The sequence below is a fragment of the Rhincodon typus genome, chromosome 31, assembly GCF_021869965.1.
Source record: "Rhincodon typus isolate 14 chromosome 31, sRhiTyp1.1, whole genome shotgun sequence".
Taxonomy (NCBI): Eukaryota; Metazoa; Chordata; class Chondrichthyes; order Orectolobiformes; family Rhincodontidae; genus Rhincodon; species Rhincodon typus.
In genome coordinates this window covers 23981234-23996303 of record NC_063362.1, presented here as the reverse complement: position 1 = coordinate 23996303, position 15070 = coordinate 23981234, and the positions used below count along the sequence as shown (strand labels likewise).

The 15070-nt window shown below is 46.4% G+C and overlaps 2 protein-coding genes across 5 annotated transcripts in view; one reads left to right on the top strand and one right to left on the bottom strand.

Annotated features, from left to right (window-relative positions):
- Positions 1 to 9214, bottom strand: part of LOC109924401 — a 22944-nt gene extending 13730 nt beyond the window's left edge. Inside the window, exons 1-3 of the mRNA XM_048614897.1 lie at positions 7670 to 9214; positions 4657 to 4721; positions 2175 to 2479 (exon numbers count right to left, since the gene is read on the bottom strand). Coding sequence (XP_048470854.1) covers positions 2175 to 2479; positions 4657 to 4721; positions 7670 to 7876 — 577 coding nt within the window. The 5' untranslated portion in view covers positions 7877 to 9214. The remainder of the gene's footprint in view (positions 1 to 2174; positions 2480 to 4656; positions 4722 to 7669) is intronic.
- Positions 9215 to 9277: 63 nt separating this feature from the next.
- The window catches only part of aadacl4 (arylacetamide deacetylase-like 4), a 31050-nt gene continuing 25257 nt past the window's right edge, over positions 9278 to 15070 (top strand). The window contains exons 1-2 of one of the 4 annotated variants that reach the window (XM_048614998.1): positions 9278 to 9511; positions 10032 to 10414. In XM_048614998.1, the coding sequence (XP_048470955.1) occupies positions 10376 to 10414 (39 nt within the window). In that variant the 5' untranslated portion in view covers positions 9278 to 9511; positions 10032 to 10375. The other 3 variants (XM_048614995.1, XM_048614994.1, XM_048614996.1) reach the window with 3 other exon arrangements.

Sequence of the window (15070 nt, the reverse complement as noted above, 5' to 3'; positions counted from 1 at the left end):
ACAGAGAGAGACACACACAGACACAGAGAGACACAGAGAGAGACACACACAGACACAGAGAGACACAGAGAGAGACACACACAGACACAGAGAGACACAGAGAGAGACACACACAGACACAGAGAGACACACACAGACACAGACAGACAGAGAGAGACACACACAGACACAGACACAGACAGACAGAGAGAGACACACACAGACACAGACAGACAGAGAGAGACACACACACACAGACAGACAGAGAGAGACACACACACACAGACACAGACAGACAGAGAGAGACACACACACACAGACAGAGACAGACAGAGAGAGACACACGCACACAGACACAGACAGTGGAATACAGCCACTCCTTCCAATAGCAGCACCTCAAACCTCCCCCCAATCTTCCATCCTCACTCCCGCCTCACTGGCAATAACCACCCCTCAAACTTGTAGCTATTCTCCACAAACTAGCCCTGTCAGCATTGACAGGCTGTTCAACTACAGCAGCGTCACAGGCATCCTGGGCAGTATACCTGCCAGCGAGAATCAGCAAGTGCACAATCAGTAGTGTCGCAGCGCAGTGACACCACGTTTCTTCAGTATGGGGTAGAGTTTAGAGTTTACACAGCACAGACACCCCAGGAATAGTTACAGACACTGCACGGGGACACGAAGGACATGCAAATGATTGTTTAGAACCAGGGGCAGAACAAAATTGAAGGCATATCCCACCCCACGGTACACCCAGCCCCCAGGAGGTCCAGTCCTCATTAAAGCCCCACACTAAAGTCACCTCAAATGGTCTCTCTCTATTGAGACAGCAGCTCTATGGTCTAGTAAGACTATGGCCACTTCACCTTTAGGTCCAGAGTGAATCCATCACTGTGGCAGACTGCCCTCAGCCACTGAAAGACTAATAGAATTACCCAAAGGCAGGTGCTGGGGAACAAATGCCCTGTGAAGTGGCCATTCTCACTTTGGAATCCAAGCAGTGAATGGTAATCTAGATATTTTCTAGCCAAGCTGTTCGGAGAAGTTGCTACACACCTCTGAAGCAGGTAGGACTTGAACCCAGGCTGTATGGCAGTCTGTCCCACCACCAGAAGTCTCAGTGTTAAATCAGTGGTGACACGGAAATGCCAGATGGCACGACCCAATTCTCCTCTCATGTAAAAATCATCCTCCTGGTTAGGGATGCCATACCCAGCAACAGGAGTCAGATACCACAATAACCACTTGTGTATAATCACTGTACATACACAGCAATTTATTTTGTAAACTTTTTTTTTGGCTTAAGCCAGTACCAGTACAGCAGGCAAGATGTGATCTGTGCTGTGGACAAGGCTCTAGTATAAACAAGAGAGAGAGAGACCAGCAGTAATGAAGAGAACAAGAGGCCATGACCAAGAGAATACAAGTGAGCAAGTTGAAAGAGAAAACACAAGGGTAGCTTGCGTGGGGATGTCTCATTGTGATTTGCTGAAATGAAGTGCAAGAGCTGGTGATCTGTGCGAGAGGAGCGAAGGGATCAAATAGGAGTCAGCACAGCCAAGCCTGTTAGCAATGAGCCAGGGTCAATCAGAGGTCACCTCCAACACAGAGCAGCTTAGCCTTGCACACTTCTGTATGTTCCCCTCCCAGATATCTCCATCCACCTACCCACCCCAAAGTATTGAGCGAGTGACACCGTCAGTATTGGGAAAGGCAGTTTCGTTTGCAGAGTGTGTATGGGGATATACAATAGGATATCATTTTGAGTATTTAGCTCAATTACAAATCTGGGAAGAGTTCACGAATATTTAAACCTGGGCACAAGCCTGTACTTGGGTATAGCCAATAATATCACACAATCATGTTGATTTGATAATTACAAAGGAAGGCTCCACTTTGATCTTTTTTCTTTTAAAAGGGGGAGGAAAAGTAAGCAAAATGTAATTAATTATCATTGCAAAAAGGAAGTGAAGGACAGATCTTTACAACAGTTGATTGGATTACTTTATCTTGGGTATAACTAGTGCCTAACCTAGATGGGCACTAGAATGGGGGAGTGGGGAGAGATGTTGTGAACCAGTAAGATATTACAGCCAGGAACGCTGGAGAGATGTTTACAATTGATCTCAAGCTCCAGAGTTTGAGAAACTGAGTGCGGCTACTGTTCAAGTCCGGGTCACTATTCTTCAAACCTGTTCTTGAGAATGCATCCACTGGGCCTGCAATGGACCACATTTGGTAAAACAGCCTTCCAGTTTCGTACACAGGAATAGCTGTTCCTGGCGAGCTGTCAGGGGCGATGGGAGCCTGTAGGTCACTGGAAAGAGCCAGCACTCTGGGAGCATTCGGACACTGGAAATCCAACAGACTAACTTCTTTCAAATATATAATTTGGAAAATAAATGCAATGCAGTCTTTGATGTACAGCAACAAATTCAATCGGAGTTTGAATGGGCTTTCCGGCTCGACAAGCTTGTGTTGTTGAGGTGTGACGGCTCTAATAAACAGTAAAACAGGTTGTCCCTTCCAGGTCAAAAGTGTGTGTTTGCAGAATGCCTTGAGTCCCACCTAACTGGCTAAAAATAAATACAGCAACATGCTTGCTGCTGGTGTCCTTTAAGGAAGGGTCTCACCAGGATCTGAATGAACCAGCTGCAGCCTGCATAGCACCCCCATGCACCCTGCCCAGCCCTCCTCCTATGCCCACTGGATGTGCGTTTCCTTTCTAAGTGGTAAACAAGATTAATGACATCAGCAGGACTCAGCTGACCTCCTGTTGAACCCAAGGCTGTGACTAAACTGCAAGGTGCTCCTCCAGCTATTCTAGCGAAACAGAGGCTTTTAAAACATTCAGCAAACTTTGTGGCACTGTCCCCGTTTCTGAGCCGGGAGGCCCAGGGCTCAAGTCCCACTTGGTCTGGAGCTGTACCCTGAGCAAAATAGACAGGAAGCACAACAAGCAAAACACAACACACACCAGCAACAAGAAACAGCAAATACAGACCCAGAATAGGGTAGAAAGTGAGAGGAAGAAAGAAAGAATTAGATACAAAAAGAGATACAGGGCAAAGAACAAAGTAAATGAATACAAAAGAACAAGAGATCTGGCAGAATTATGAAAGAACAAAAGCAATCAGTTTAGGAAAAAATTTGCTTTTTTTAAGAGATAGTAGGAACTGCAGATGCTGGAGAATCTGAGATAACAAGGTGTGGAGCTGGATGAACACAGCAGGCCAAGCAGCATCAGAGGAGCAGGAAAGCTGACGTTTCGGGCCTAGACCCTTCATCAGAAATGGGGGAGGGGAAGGGGGTTCTGAAATAAATAGGGAGAGCGCGGGAGGTGGATAGAAGATGGATAGAGAAGATGGGTGGAGAAGCGACAGACAGGTCGAAGAGGCGGGGATGGAGCCAGTAAAGGTGAGTGTAGGTGGGGAGTTAGGGAGGAGATAGGTCAGTCCAGGGAGGACGGACAGATCAAGGGGGTGGGATGAGGTTAGTAGGTAGGAGATGGGGGTGTGGCTTGAGGTGGGAGGAGGGGATAGGTGGGAGGAAGGACAGGTTAGGGAGGCAGGGACGAGCTGGGCTGGTTTTGGGATGCGGTAGGGGGAGGGGAGATTTTGAAGCTTGTGAAGTCCACATTGATACCATTGGGCTGCAGGGTTCCCAAGCTGAATATGAGTTGCTGTTCCTGCAACCTTCGGGTAGCATTGTTGTGGCACTGCAGGAGGCCCAGGATGGACATGTCGTCTGAGGAATGGGAGGGAGAGTTGAAATGGTTCGCGACTGGGAGGTGCACTTGTTTAGTGCGAACCGAGCGTAGGTGTTTTGCAAAGCGGTTCCCAAGCCTCCGCTTGGTTTCCCCGATGTACAGGAGGACACAACGGGAACAGCGGATACAGTATATCACACTAGCAGATGTGCAGGTGAACATCTGCTTGATGTGGAAAGTCTTCTTGGGGCCTGGGATGGGGGTGAGGTGTAGGGGCAGGTGTAGCACTTCCTGCGGTTGCAGGGAAAAGTGCCGGGTGTGGTGGGGCTGGAGGGGAGTGTGGAGCGGACAAGGGAGTCCCAGACAGAGTGGTCCCTCCGGAAAGCAGATAAGGGTGGGGAAGGAAAAATGCCTTTGGTGGTGGGGTCGGATTGCAGATGGCAGAAGTGTCGGAGGATGATGCGTTGGATCCGGAGGTTGGTGGGGTGGTACATGAGGACAAGAAGGATTCTGTTTTGGTTGTTATTACGGGGGGGTGGGGGTGTGAGGGATGAGTTGCGGAAATGTGGGAGACATGGTCGAGGGCGTTCCTGACCACTGTGGGGGGGGAAGTTGCGGTCCTTGTAAAACGAGGACATCTGAGATGTACGGGAGTGGAATGCCTCATCCTGGGAGCAGATGCGGCGGAGGCGAAGGAATTGGGAACAGGGGATGGCATTTTTGCAGGAAGGTTGGTGGGAGGAGGTGTATTCTAGGTAACTGTGGGAGTCGGTGGGCTTGAAATGGATATCGGTTTCCACCTGGTTATTGGTTATTACACCCATCCGGTTTGATGTGAGTTGCTGTTTCACTTCAAATGTTGAAAACTATGTTGCAACTTTGAGAAGCCCTGCAGCTACTATACACCTCCAGTTCCTATGTGCTTCAGGAATGCAATCCACTACTAGAATGGAAACACAACTCACATTAAAACAGACAGTACAGGTCCTCCATGTTTAGACACCAGCGTGCAAATCACTCTTGGGAGATTCTATGAGGCAAATCCTTCAATTAGTTCCAACATTTGCTTTCAACTGTGAAATCAAGTCATATTTTATAAGCTTGTATTCATACAGCATTTTTTCAGAACCACAATGTCTCAAAAGATTTTTGCTGCCAACGAAGTGCTGTTGAAGAGTAGTCACTCTTACAATGTAGACATCGGGGCAGCCAATTCATGCACAGCAAGAGCCCACAAGTAGCAATGTGATAATCAGTCGATAATCTGTTTCTTAGATATCGACCAAGGGTCAAATACTGATCAAAATATTGGGAATACTGCCCCTGCTCTTCTTCAAAGGCGCTTAGGAATCTTCTACATCTGCCTGAGCTTTGGTTTCACTTTTTTTTGATCATCTGTTGGAGGATATTACTGCAGGACAGATCACCGGATTAAGGGGAACTAATTATCTGAGGAAATTGAGCAAGGTCCACTTTTTGGTCTTTGAATGATATGGGGAGAGAGCTCGAGCTGGCAAGGCACCCCTCCAGCATCTCATCCAAGTGGAATGCTCCATGACCAGACGTGTAGTTTAACCCCTTCAGCACCAGCTAGTACCCTGGCTGACTGGCAAAAATGTACTTTCATTTCATAATTAGATCATTGCGACGAGGCATTTATTCAACAGGTACTCGAACTATAAACATATTTTGGGGGCCCCTAAGCAGTGTATGATACCTGACATCACAATCTCTGGTTTCTTCCTGTTAGGATTAATTTTTTAAAATGTTTGAAACAGCTGCATCTTCCATCACAGTGTAGACATTTTTAATCAGCCTTTTCAGGCGTGTTATGACAAACCTCTGGTGTAGGTAGGACTTGAACTCAGGCCTCATGGCCCAGAAGTAGGGACAGTACCACTGCACCACAAGAGCTCTCCCAGCGTGGGGTACACTGAGTATTATATCATTGGATAATAATCTGCCTGTTACTTGGGTGTTTAAAGATATAAATAACCTATTTCCTCTGGTGTGGTGAATTCAGAATAAAGGTTGAGGGTGGCAAGGTCACTTGTGTGAATATCCTTCGTGTTAAAGTGAGCTCATTCACGATATTAAACCACAGGGGAGAGGAAGTTCAGAAATCCCCCTGGTAAAAAAAATGAGGCCTTGGGAATTCAACATTTGAAAGCAGAGACTGCTCAATTTTTTTTTGTTAGGGTATGACAGTATCAGGGTGAGTAGATTAAAGTTGAAGGTAGAAATCAGATCAAACTCAGTGGGGCGGAGGGGGCCGGGGGTCCAGGTCCAATCAAACAGCTTCAGTGTCAAATGTGATTGAAGGAGGTTGTTGTTGTTTTAATCGGCTCTTGCCCCACAAAGAGACATCTTGCTGGTTTGGGCTTGCAGTGAGTGTGAACACCAAGAGCTGACAGGCGACACGGGGCTCTGCTGGCCGGGGAGTGTAGGACATCAGCACCAACTCTAAACTGATCTGACCCACTGTCCACCCACAAACTCTCTCTTCCACAGGGGCTGAGGGGAGTAACCTGGCAGCAGTGGGCAACAACCCGGCTGCAATTTGCATTCGTTTAGCACCAGATGCTGAATGCAGCTCCCTGGCACTGGAGATGCTAACTCTGCTGAACTGGCTGCAGACTCAGTTCAGAGCATTCGGGATAAAACCCGAGGGTTCCCGTTCTCTCTGCCGGCGGTGCATTCGCCCACCTCGCTCCACCCCAGTCATTTAATATCATTGGTTCTGGAAGGAACACTGGCCAGCGCATTTAAATAATTAAACATTGTGCTCTCCAAGGGGGCGGTGAGCTAAGTACAGCCCATATACAGGCTGCTGTTAGTGAAACGTCAGGGGACTCTCTTACAATACACACTGCATTAGCCTCGCTGCTAAATACGAGCAGAAATTAGCACACATTCCCTGCAATTAAATATGCCTAGATTTCTCTCTCTGTCTCTCTCTCTAAAAGCATAAGCGACGCGCCTATTAGCAGGTTCGGTGTCCGGAATAGCAGCTCCTCGGAGCTACATTCTAACAGCGGCACAAGTTAACAGCCAGAACAGCAATCCTCCCATTTTCAACACAACAGCCTTCAAACTCTTCCCGTCACAAAATTCACCGCCTCCTGCTGCCTCAAATGTATGTAAATATAATATTGCATGTGTAAGAAAAGTCTTTGGATTTTGGATAGAGCCAAATTCCAATGTTTGTTTGTTTCCTTGATATGCTACTCTGCAGAACCGAACTACGTCTGTGACTGTATATATACACATATTTTATGAATAAAGTACATATTTGAAATATAAAAAAATTCACCGCCTGACTCTCCATCTGCCCTACTGCAGGTTTTTAATCTCTTCAGAACAGACGGGATAAGCACAGTCCTGGCGGGGGGGGGGGGGGGGGGGGGGGGGGGGGAAGTGTTTGGGGGCTGAATTTGAGGACAGCCCTCTCCCCCATTGCTCTAACCCTCTGCATGGGGAAAATTTTAAAAAGATACACATGTCGTTTTCATTTTTTTAAAAAAGAAGATAGAAGCAACTTTCTCATAGGGCATGCTAACATTTCTACAGGACTAGTTCCAATCTGTGATCAGAAACAAAACCTTTGGGTCCCTGTAAAAGACACCCAACCCACAGCTTCCCCACCGCCCCCCCCACACCCCCATTCCTCCTACCCATCACCTACTGTTGTCTGTAAACAAAAAAAAATGCTGGAAATCACAGTGGGCCAGGCAACATCCGTGAATAGAGAGCAAGCTAACGTTTGGAATCTGGATGACTCTTCATCAGAGCTGACATGAAGTGATTTCCAGCGGGTTTTTTTTTGTTTTCAGTACAAATTCCAACATCTGCAGTAATCCGCTTCTACTTACTGCTGTCTCCCTCTCTCTCTTCACGAAATGCATTCACAGCATTTGAGAACTGCTCTGTGCAGCCTTACAATTCAGAAAGGGAGACACATACACACAACACACTCACCTTCCTCGCCCCTTGCTTGGCGAACTCCAGAGCGAGGTGGCGGCCGATTCCCCTGCCTCCCCCGGTTATGAGCACCGTGTCCCGGCTCAACTCCCTCGGTCTGGCCGGCAGGAGCAGCGACACGGCGGCTTTCACCACGTAGAAAACCATCTGCACGGGGAAAAGCAGGAGGGAAGCCAGGCTCCTCCAGTCCATCTGTGTGTTCATTCTAAAACAACGACACACAAACACACATAGGAGGAAAAAAAAGGGGAACTGCAACCGGTCCTCTTGCAAGTTTAGCAAAAAAAAGTTTTTTTTTCCTCTGTGCCCCCTTTTAAAGTGCGTGTTAATTTCACTGTCTCCTGTTCAGTCAATTTCACTTGTTCTTTCTAAAAGCCACGAGCTTTTCTTTTCAACATTTTATTTCTTTCTTCTGTTCTCTGTCCAGGATCAACCAAAGGTTAATGGTCGCAAGGCAATGAGCCACAGAAACATCCATATAAATAAAAGAGCTGGAAGCGTTTGTGTGTGTGTTCGAGAAGCCGCGATGAGTTTTTATACAGCGGGTCCATTAATCCTGATTGACGAGTCTAAATGTCGAGTGGGAGCTGATCCTCTCGGTACTATTGTGTGAAGGCGAGCCCTCAACCCACACCGCCCCCTCCCTCTCTCTGTGTCTCTCACCCTCCCCCTGGAGCCAGCCCGCAACAAGCCAACCTCTGCACCAAAACTGGAGGCTGCCTCTCTTTCTCTCTCTCTCTTTCTGTCTCCAACTTTGTATTCGCTCGCACCCAGCTCTTCCAGCTCTGCACAGTGCAGCAACCACTGAGGATACTCGTTTGCACAACAAATGCAATAATCTGGAAAAGAGACTGACAAACGTTCTGTACGCAGCAAGATGGTTTTGCAAATCATTTCTAATTTAAATATATGCAGGGCAATCTTCTCTCAGAGAGAGAAAAAAACACAGCAATGTGCAAGCGAAGACCCTGTTCCTTTAATTAAAGAAACATCACCTCCGTAACTGACGCAGCACAATCATACACTTTTCATAGTAATTCCATATACAAACTGCACGGTGATGTGGCTGGAAGTGGGATCGTGTAACTGTACACGGGCTGCAGTGTTAGCGCTCCTTTTAACGCTGCATACACTATACAACAACAACCTGCATTTATATATCTTGGCAAAGAAAAAGAAATCACAAAGCTCTCCGCGGGTGTGATATTCGACAACAAAGTTTGACACTGAGCTACGCAAGGCCAGATGTAAAAAAAAACTGGTCAGAGGTGGGTGTTGAGGTGTCTTAAGGCTGGAGGGGAGGGAAAGAGCAGAGATTTAAGGCTGTTGTAGCTGAAGGGACAGCCGTCAATGGTGCAATGTTTGAATTTGAGGATGATCAAGGGGGCAGAATTCCCAGAGGTTGGAGGAGATGAGAGAGACAGGGAGAGGTGAAACCAGGGAGGGATTTGAGAATTTTGATTTTTGTTTTCAAGAATTGACATTTCCAGCGTCTCTCAAATAGTTAAGGTGACTCCCTCAGATAAGATACGGGCTCGGTGGGTGTTGCTGGTTTGCCTGGTATGACCACTGTCAGTTTAGGTGACACCGCCCGATGAGCTGGCCCCTCGCGTTTGTTCATCTGGAGCCGAGGAGACGTTATCACGGACTTTCCCCAAGATACGTGAGGCATGCAGTCACTGCAGTAAGGTGTTGTGACTGTCTGTGAGTTATTGCGACACTGCTGTTACTCACTATTGCAGAAAGCACAATTTTTTTTTGAAAATAAAAGTCTGCCCAACATGTGTCGCAATGGAGAATGGCTGGCTTCGCTTGTAAAACCGGTACCTCCACCCATAGGTGAGTGACTCTGTGTTCATGATGTTCATTGTTACCCAGTTCCCCTCCACCACCTCATGACCCCCACGCCCACACCCTCCGAACCACCTTCCTTGTCCTGTGCTGAATGAGGCTGACACAGCAAGATTTTTTTTTGTCATTTTTCCTGAAGAAGGGTTCAGACCCGAAACGTCAGCCTTCCTGCTCCTCTGATGCTGCTTGGCCTGCTGTGTTCATCCAGCTCTACACCTTGTTATCACAGCAAGACGTTGGCTGGTTTTGGCTGATGTTGAAAGTGACTGCTGGAGGGATTAAGAGAGCAGCTCAGTGGTACATATCAGTCTGTACGTGTGTGTGTCTGTGTATGTGTGTGTGGATTCCTGCACAACTCTCTCTCCCTTGCCGTGTCTCACCTTGTCATTGTCTCCTGCCAGTTCCCCTTTGCTATCAGCTAGTGCCAATGCTCTGGCTTCACAGTAAGGCATCTTCTCTGGGCATGAACACCCTCTCCATGACTCCTCATCCCTGGGTTTTTTTACAGCTGACTTTCACAACCCTTCCTGATGAATCAGTGAATTGCAAGAGAATATGGGTCAAAGGTCAGAAACTGGCAACTCCTGCCTCGAACTTCAAAAAAATTCAGGGTGTGTAAGCAACATAAAACTAATTATCATTGAGCTCTGAGACATGGTGTTGTGGTCGGAGAATCGAAGCATTCCCAAGAGGGTGTTCGATGATTATCTAAATACAAGTTATTATTGGGGGAAGGCTTGAGCAAGTAATGAGGCTCACCTAGGAGAGCCAATTCTGACCCGATGGGCCACATGGCCCCCATTCTACACCGTAACAATTCTGTTGTTGTGTGAAGTGAGCGTTTGATTTGTCATGAAACCAATACCACAGCTGCCCAGTCTGCGTCTGCAGGTAATTCGCTACAGTTGTACAGAAATGAACGACTTGCTTGTATATAGCGCCTTCCACAACATCACCGTGCCCTGATGTACTCTACAGCCACTGAAGTCTTTCTGAAGTGTAGTCACTGTTGTGGTGTAGGAAATGAGGTAGCGAATTTGCACAAACTCCCACAAGCTGCTTTGTGATCATGACCAGCTAATCTGCTTTTCTGATTTGATTGCGGGATTGACCTGAACACAGGGGAGAGCACTTTTGCTCTTCTCCAAGACTGTGCCATGGGATATGCTATATCAGTCTGAGAGGACAGGTGGGACCTCAGTTTAACATCCCATTCAAGTTGTAAGTAGCCCAAGTGACCCTAGAACTCTACATGTCACATCCTTCATATTAGCCCTTGTGTTTTTGTATATGTCTCATTGACCCCAGCGATGTGTTTCTGCCTCTCTATCACTGACCTTTACCTCTACATCTACTTTAGGTTTCCCAATCTGGTTCCTGTCCAGTAACGACTTCCAAGATGTACAGTAGGATCTGCTTTCAGCACTTTAGAGGGAGCAATTTTAACCTAACTCGCTGGGTGAGAATAGTGATGGAGTTGGGTGGAATGCTGGTATTATGCTGTGTTGATGGACAGATTGACTAAGAGGAGAACAAAGAGATGGGAAAGACTTCCACACTGCAATATACTGCTTCCACCTGCTGGACCCTGGGCCCGTTTAGCTGCAACCATCAAGTAAACAGCAGTCAATTGGCATCTCTACTATTAGCCCTTCTTTCACATTGCAAACTGCTTGTGTTTTCATGTGGGAGAGGCAGGCTTGTGCTGCTCTCTAGTGGGCACATCCGCAGAGTTAGAGCTGCCTGAGTGCAATAGTTCTCAAAGTGAGGAGTCCACAGTGGTTGCAATCTGGTCTAACAAGCAATGTCCTGGCACTCAGGCTGAAACCAGAGGAGAGAACAGATCAGAGCCCTCATCCCCAGCTTCTCCAACCTTCTGAGGCAGTCCCCCAGGTTTGAGGGGTTCTGAGATGGCCACAGTCAGTTCTTGAAGGGTTCAGTGGATGGGTTGTTTGGAGATTTGTGTTGTTTCCTCTGACACCTCAAGTTTACCTCCCCTCAAAGTCTCTTGATGTGACTGGTGCTTTCCTCACTGACCCTTATCTTTACGGTCAGTCGTACTGTATCCTGCAGACTGGCTTCAAGTGATTAGGACCTCAATGCTGGGCAAATTGTCTTGGGAGAAACACTGCACGTAGACTGCCTTCTTGCACCTGGGTTTGGAAGGCACCTCTGGAGGTCCATATGCAGAGCGTTGGGGGAGCTGCTGCAAGTTGACCCAATCTCTGAAGCCTGTGGGAGCACGGGGGATCACTCTGCCCAGTTAAACTTAGCCTCAGTTCACAAATATTTATGCCCATAACTTGTGTAAGATGGGACAACTAGAGCAGCTCTCATGCAGGGCACAATGGTTATCAAGGGGACAAGCAACAACAATGTTCACAAATTTATGCTTGATTAATATGGATTTAAGTGAAGTACGTGATGACCTTTAAACAAGATTTTGGAATGTTTCAGTAAAAATGTTCCCTTGTAACATTCATTTAAATTTTAAACTGTCTATACTTCTGTTCTTATATGAAATAATGTCTAATTTGAAAGAATCTAGTGCACATACTTGTTTTGTTTAGTGGCCAAGAGGGGGCAAAATGTATAACTTCCCATCAATTCTGATGAGATTTTTTTTGTGGTGGCAACTGAAAGTAGGGGGTGGGGGCAGGATCACTAAGTGGTTCAGCCTATGTGGCCTGAAGGGGAACATTACAGTGTCTTAGTCCAAGGTGGCTCTCAATTGGTTCCAAATGCTGACAGTGGTTAATGTCAGGAAGAGTTTATCTTGCAGTTATAATGGGAAAGAGGGAGGCTGATAAACCCTGGAGGGGTTACTTCAGTTTGTCTACTTATAAGTCGAAACAAGTTTTATTCATTAAATGCACTCGTGGCATTCCACAAGTCTTGAGGAATCTCAGAGTTGAAAGAATGTCCTCCATCTTTTTCATCTTTCTCCAGAAGGTTCAGTCAATATAAGAAAGGAAAGGGTTTGCATTTATGTGGCGCCTTTTATGACCTCAGGTCATCCCAAATTGCTTTACAGCTAATTGCATAATTTTGAAGGGCAGCCACTGTTGTAACACTAGGGACACAGCAGTCAATAGGCATACAACAAACTCACACAGACAGCAATGAACATGACTAGGTAACCTGTTTTTGTGACATTGGTTTGAGGGATAAACATTGAACAGGACTTTGGATTTAATCCCCTGCTCTTTTTCCAAATAGGAGCCTTCACATCAATAGTAAACAAAGCTTACGTTTAATATCTCAACCGAAAGACATCACCTCCAACAGTGCAGCACTCTTTGAGTAATGCACTGGGGCATGACCTCAACCATTACACTCAAATCCCTGTACTGGGGCTTGACCTACCAGCAGAAAACCAGGAATTATGCCAACTGAGTGAAGGCTGCGATACCATGGTGTATAAACTGGGCTGCTAAATCACAACAAGCCCCTTCCGTCCATCTGATAAAAAACTGAAAGAACTGCAGATGCTGTAAATCAGGAACAAAAACAAAGTTGCTGGAAAAGCTCAGCAGGTCTGGCAGCATCTGTGAAGGAGAAAACAGATTTCCTCTGCCTGACGGAAGAGGGTGGAAAAGAGTAGAAAAGGTGGAAAAACTGTTTTCTCCTTTACAGATGCTGCCAGACCTGCTGAACTTTTCCAGAAAATTTGTTTTTGTTCCTGTCCATCTAATATACTTTCACTGTCATTGAGCAACTGAGACAACAAGTCCAGGAAGGTCCCTGGTTCAGTCTGGGATGAGGCGTCTGACTACTGTAACCATAATTTATATCATTGGAAACTTCGTCAGCACCTGGTGACCTGCTAATATTCACTGTCTCATTGTACAAACAAATTCAAGTTTACACACATGGAATTGCCAATTGTACAGAATGGTTCCCAACAAGAGGTTCCCCTCCCAGGAGAGGAACCTGAGGGAGATCAGATGCAGCCACCAGCGAGAGGAGATTTCTACCTCACCAGTTGGGGCTGGAATCAAACCGAAGCTGTGTGGTGAAAGAACTTTGTGCAGCCCCAGTCACACTGACCACTCACCTTCCACTCCATTCGTGGCCAGCACATATTCAGGTTGGGCAACAGCAAGAAACTACAGAGAGTTGTGAACGCAGCCCAGTCCATTACACAAACAAGCCTTCCATCCATTGACTCCATCTATACTTCCTGCTTCCTCGGGAAAGCGACCAACATAATTAACTATCCCTCCCACCCTGATTATACTCTCTTCCACTCTCTTCTGTCGGGCAGAGGATATAAAAGTATGAACAGATTAAAGAGCAGCTTCTTCCCTGCTGTTATTAGACTTCTGAATGGACCTCACAAATCTTACATTATGTTGGTCCCACTCTTTGAGCACCTTCTTTGCAGCTGTAACACTGTATTCCTCGTTCTGTTCTATGACCCCAATGCACTTTGTACGTTATGATCTGCCTGTACTGCATGCAAAACAAAACATTTCACTGTACCTAGGTACATGTGACAATAATAAATCAAATCAAATCAAAAGGTTTGCAGCTGGGTCCAAGTTAGGGTACAACCACCAGACAGGTATATTCTTAAAAGGAGAGAAAAATCTTGCAAGAGAATCTTCCACAATCTTAAGGACACAGAATGAGACCCCTCAGGCCACTATGCCTGTGCTGGCTCTTTGAGAGAGCTCTCCAGTTCATTCCACTCCCCCTGTAAGTTTATCCTGTTCACATATACACTGTATCCAGTCCTGTTCAGAGAGTTCCCATTGAATCTGTTTCCACCAGCCTTTGGGGCAGTGCATTCCAGATCTCTGCGACTTGCTGCATTAAATAAATTCCAAACTTGTGCATTATCTCCATCTGTCTGCTCATTAAACCCTGCCAGCTTCCTTGTTTCCCCTTCTCATGGATGATAGTATAAGGTAGGGTTGGAGGTTAGACAGACCTTAGGATTAGGGTAAAATTTTGGCACAACATTGTGGGCCAAAGGGCCTGTACTGTGCTGTACTGTTCTATGTTCTATGTTCTCCTCCTGAAGACAAACTCCAGAATCTCCTTCCTTCCTTCTTCAGGTTCTGTGCCTGAGTGCCCACAGCCTGTCACCCCTCACCAGGGGGAGAGTCTGGAAGTGGGTCCTGAAACCACCTCAGGCAGGATGGCGATTAAAAACCCCTGCTCTTGACACTAGTCTGATCCACGCTGGCCCCTCAGATAACTATGTACCTCCTCCCCATCCCCGTAATGAAGGAGGGCAAGTTGCTGTAGCAATATCCACCTTTTTGTACTTGTTGTAGTCCCAAATAATATGGAATTGAATTGAATTGAAATAGCTTTATTGTCACACAGTGAAAAATTTACAAATTGCCACTTACGGCACCATTTTAGGTACAAAGGTCCCTAGGTACAGATTCCTGAGCACAAATTTTTCGGTAAAAAACACAAAGTTAAAGAAATAAAAAGTCCGACATTACAGACCTTCAAAACTACAAAATCACAGTAATAAATTAGAAAAAAAAAAAGAAATATGAAGTTCAGAATAACTGTCCTGCCATGGCA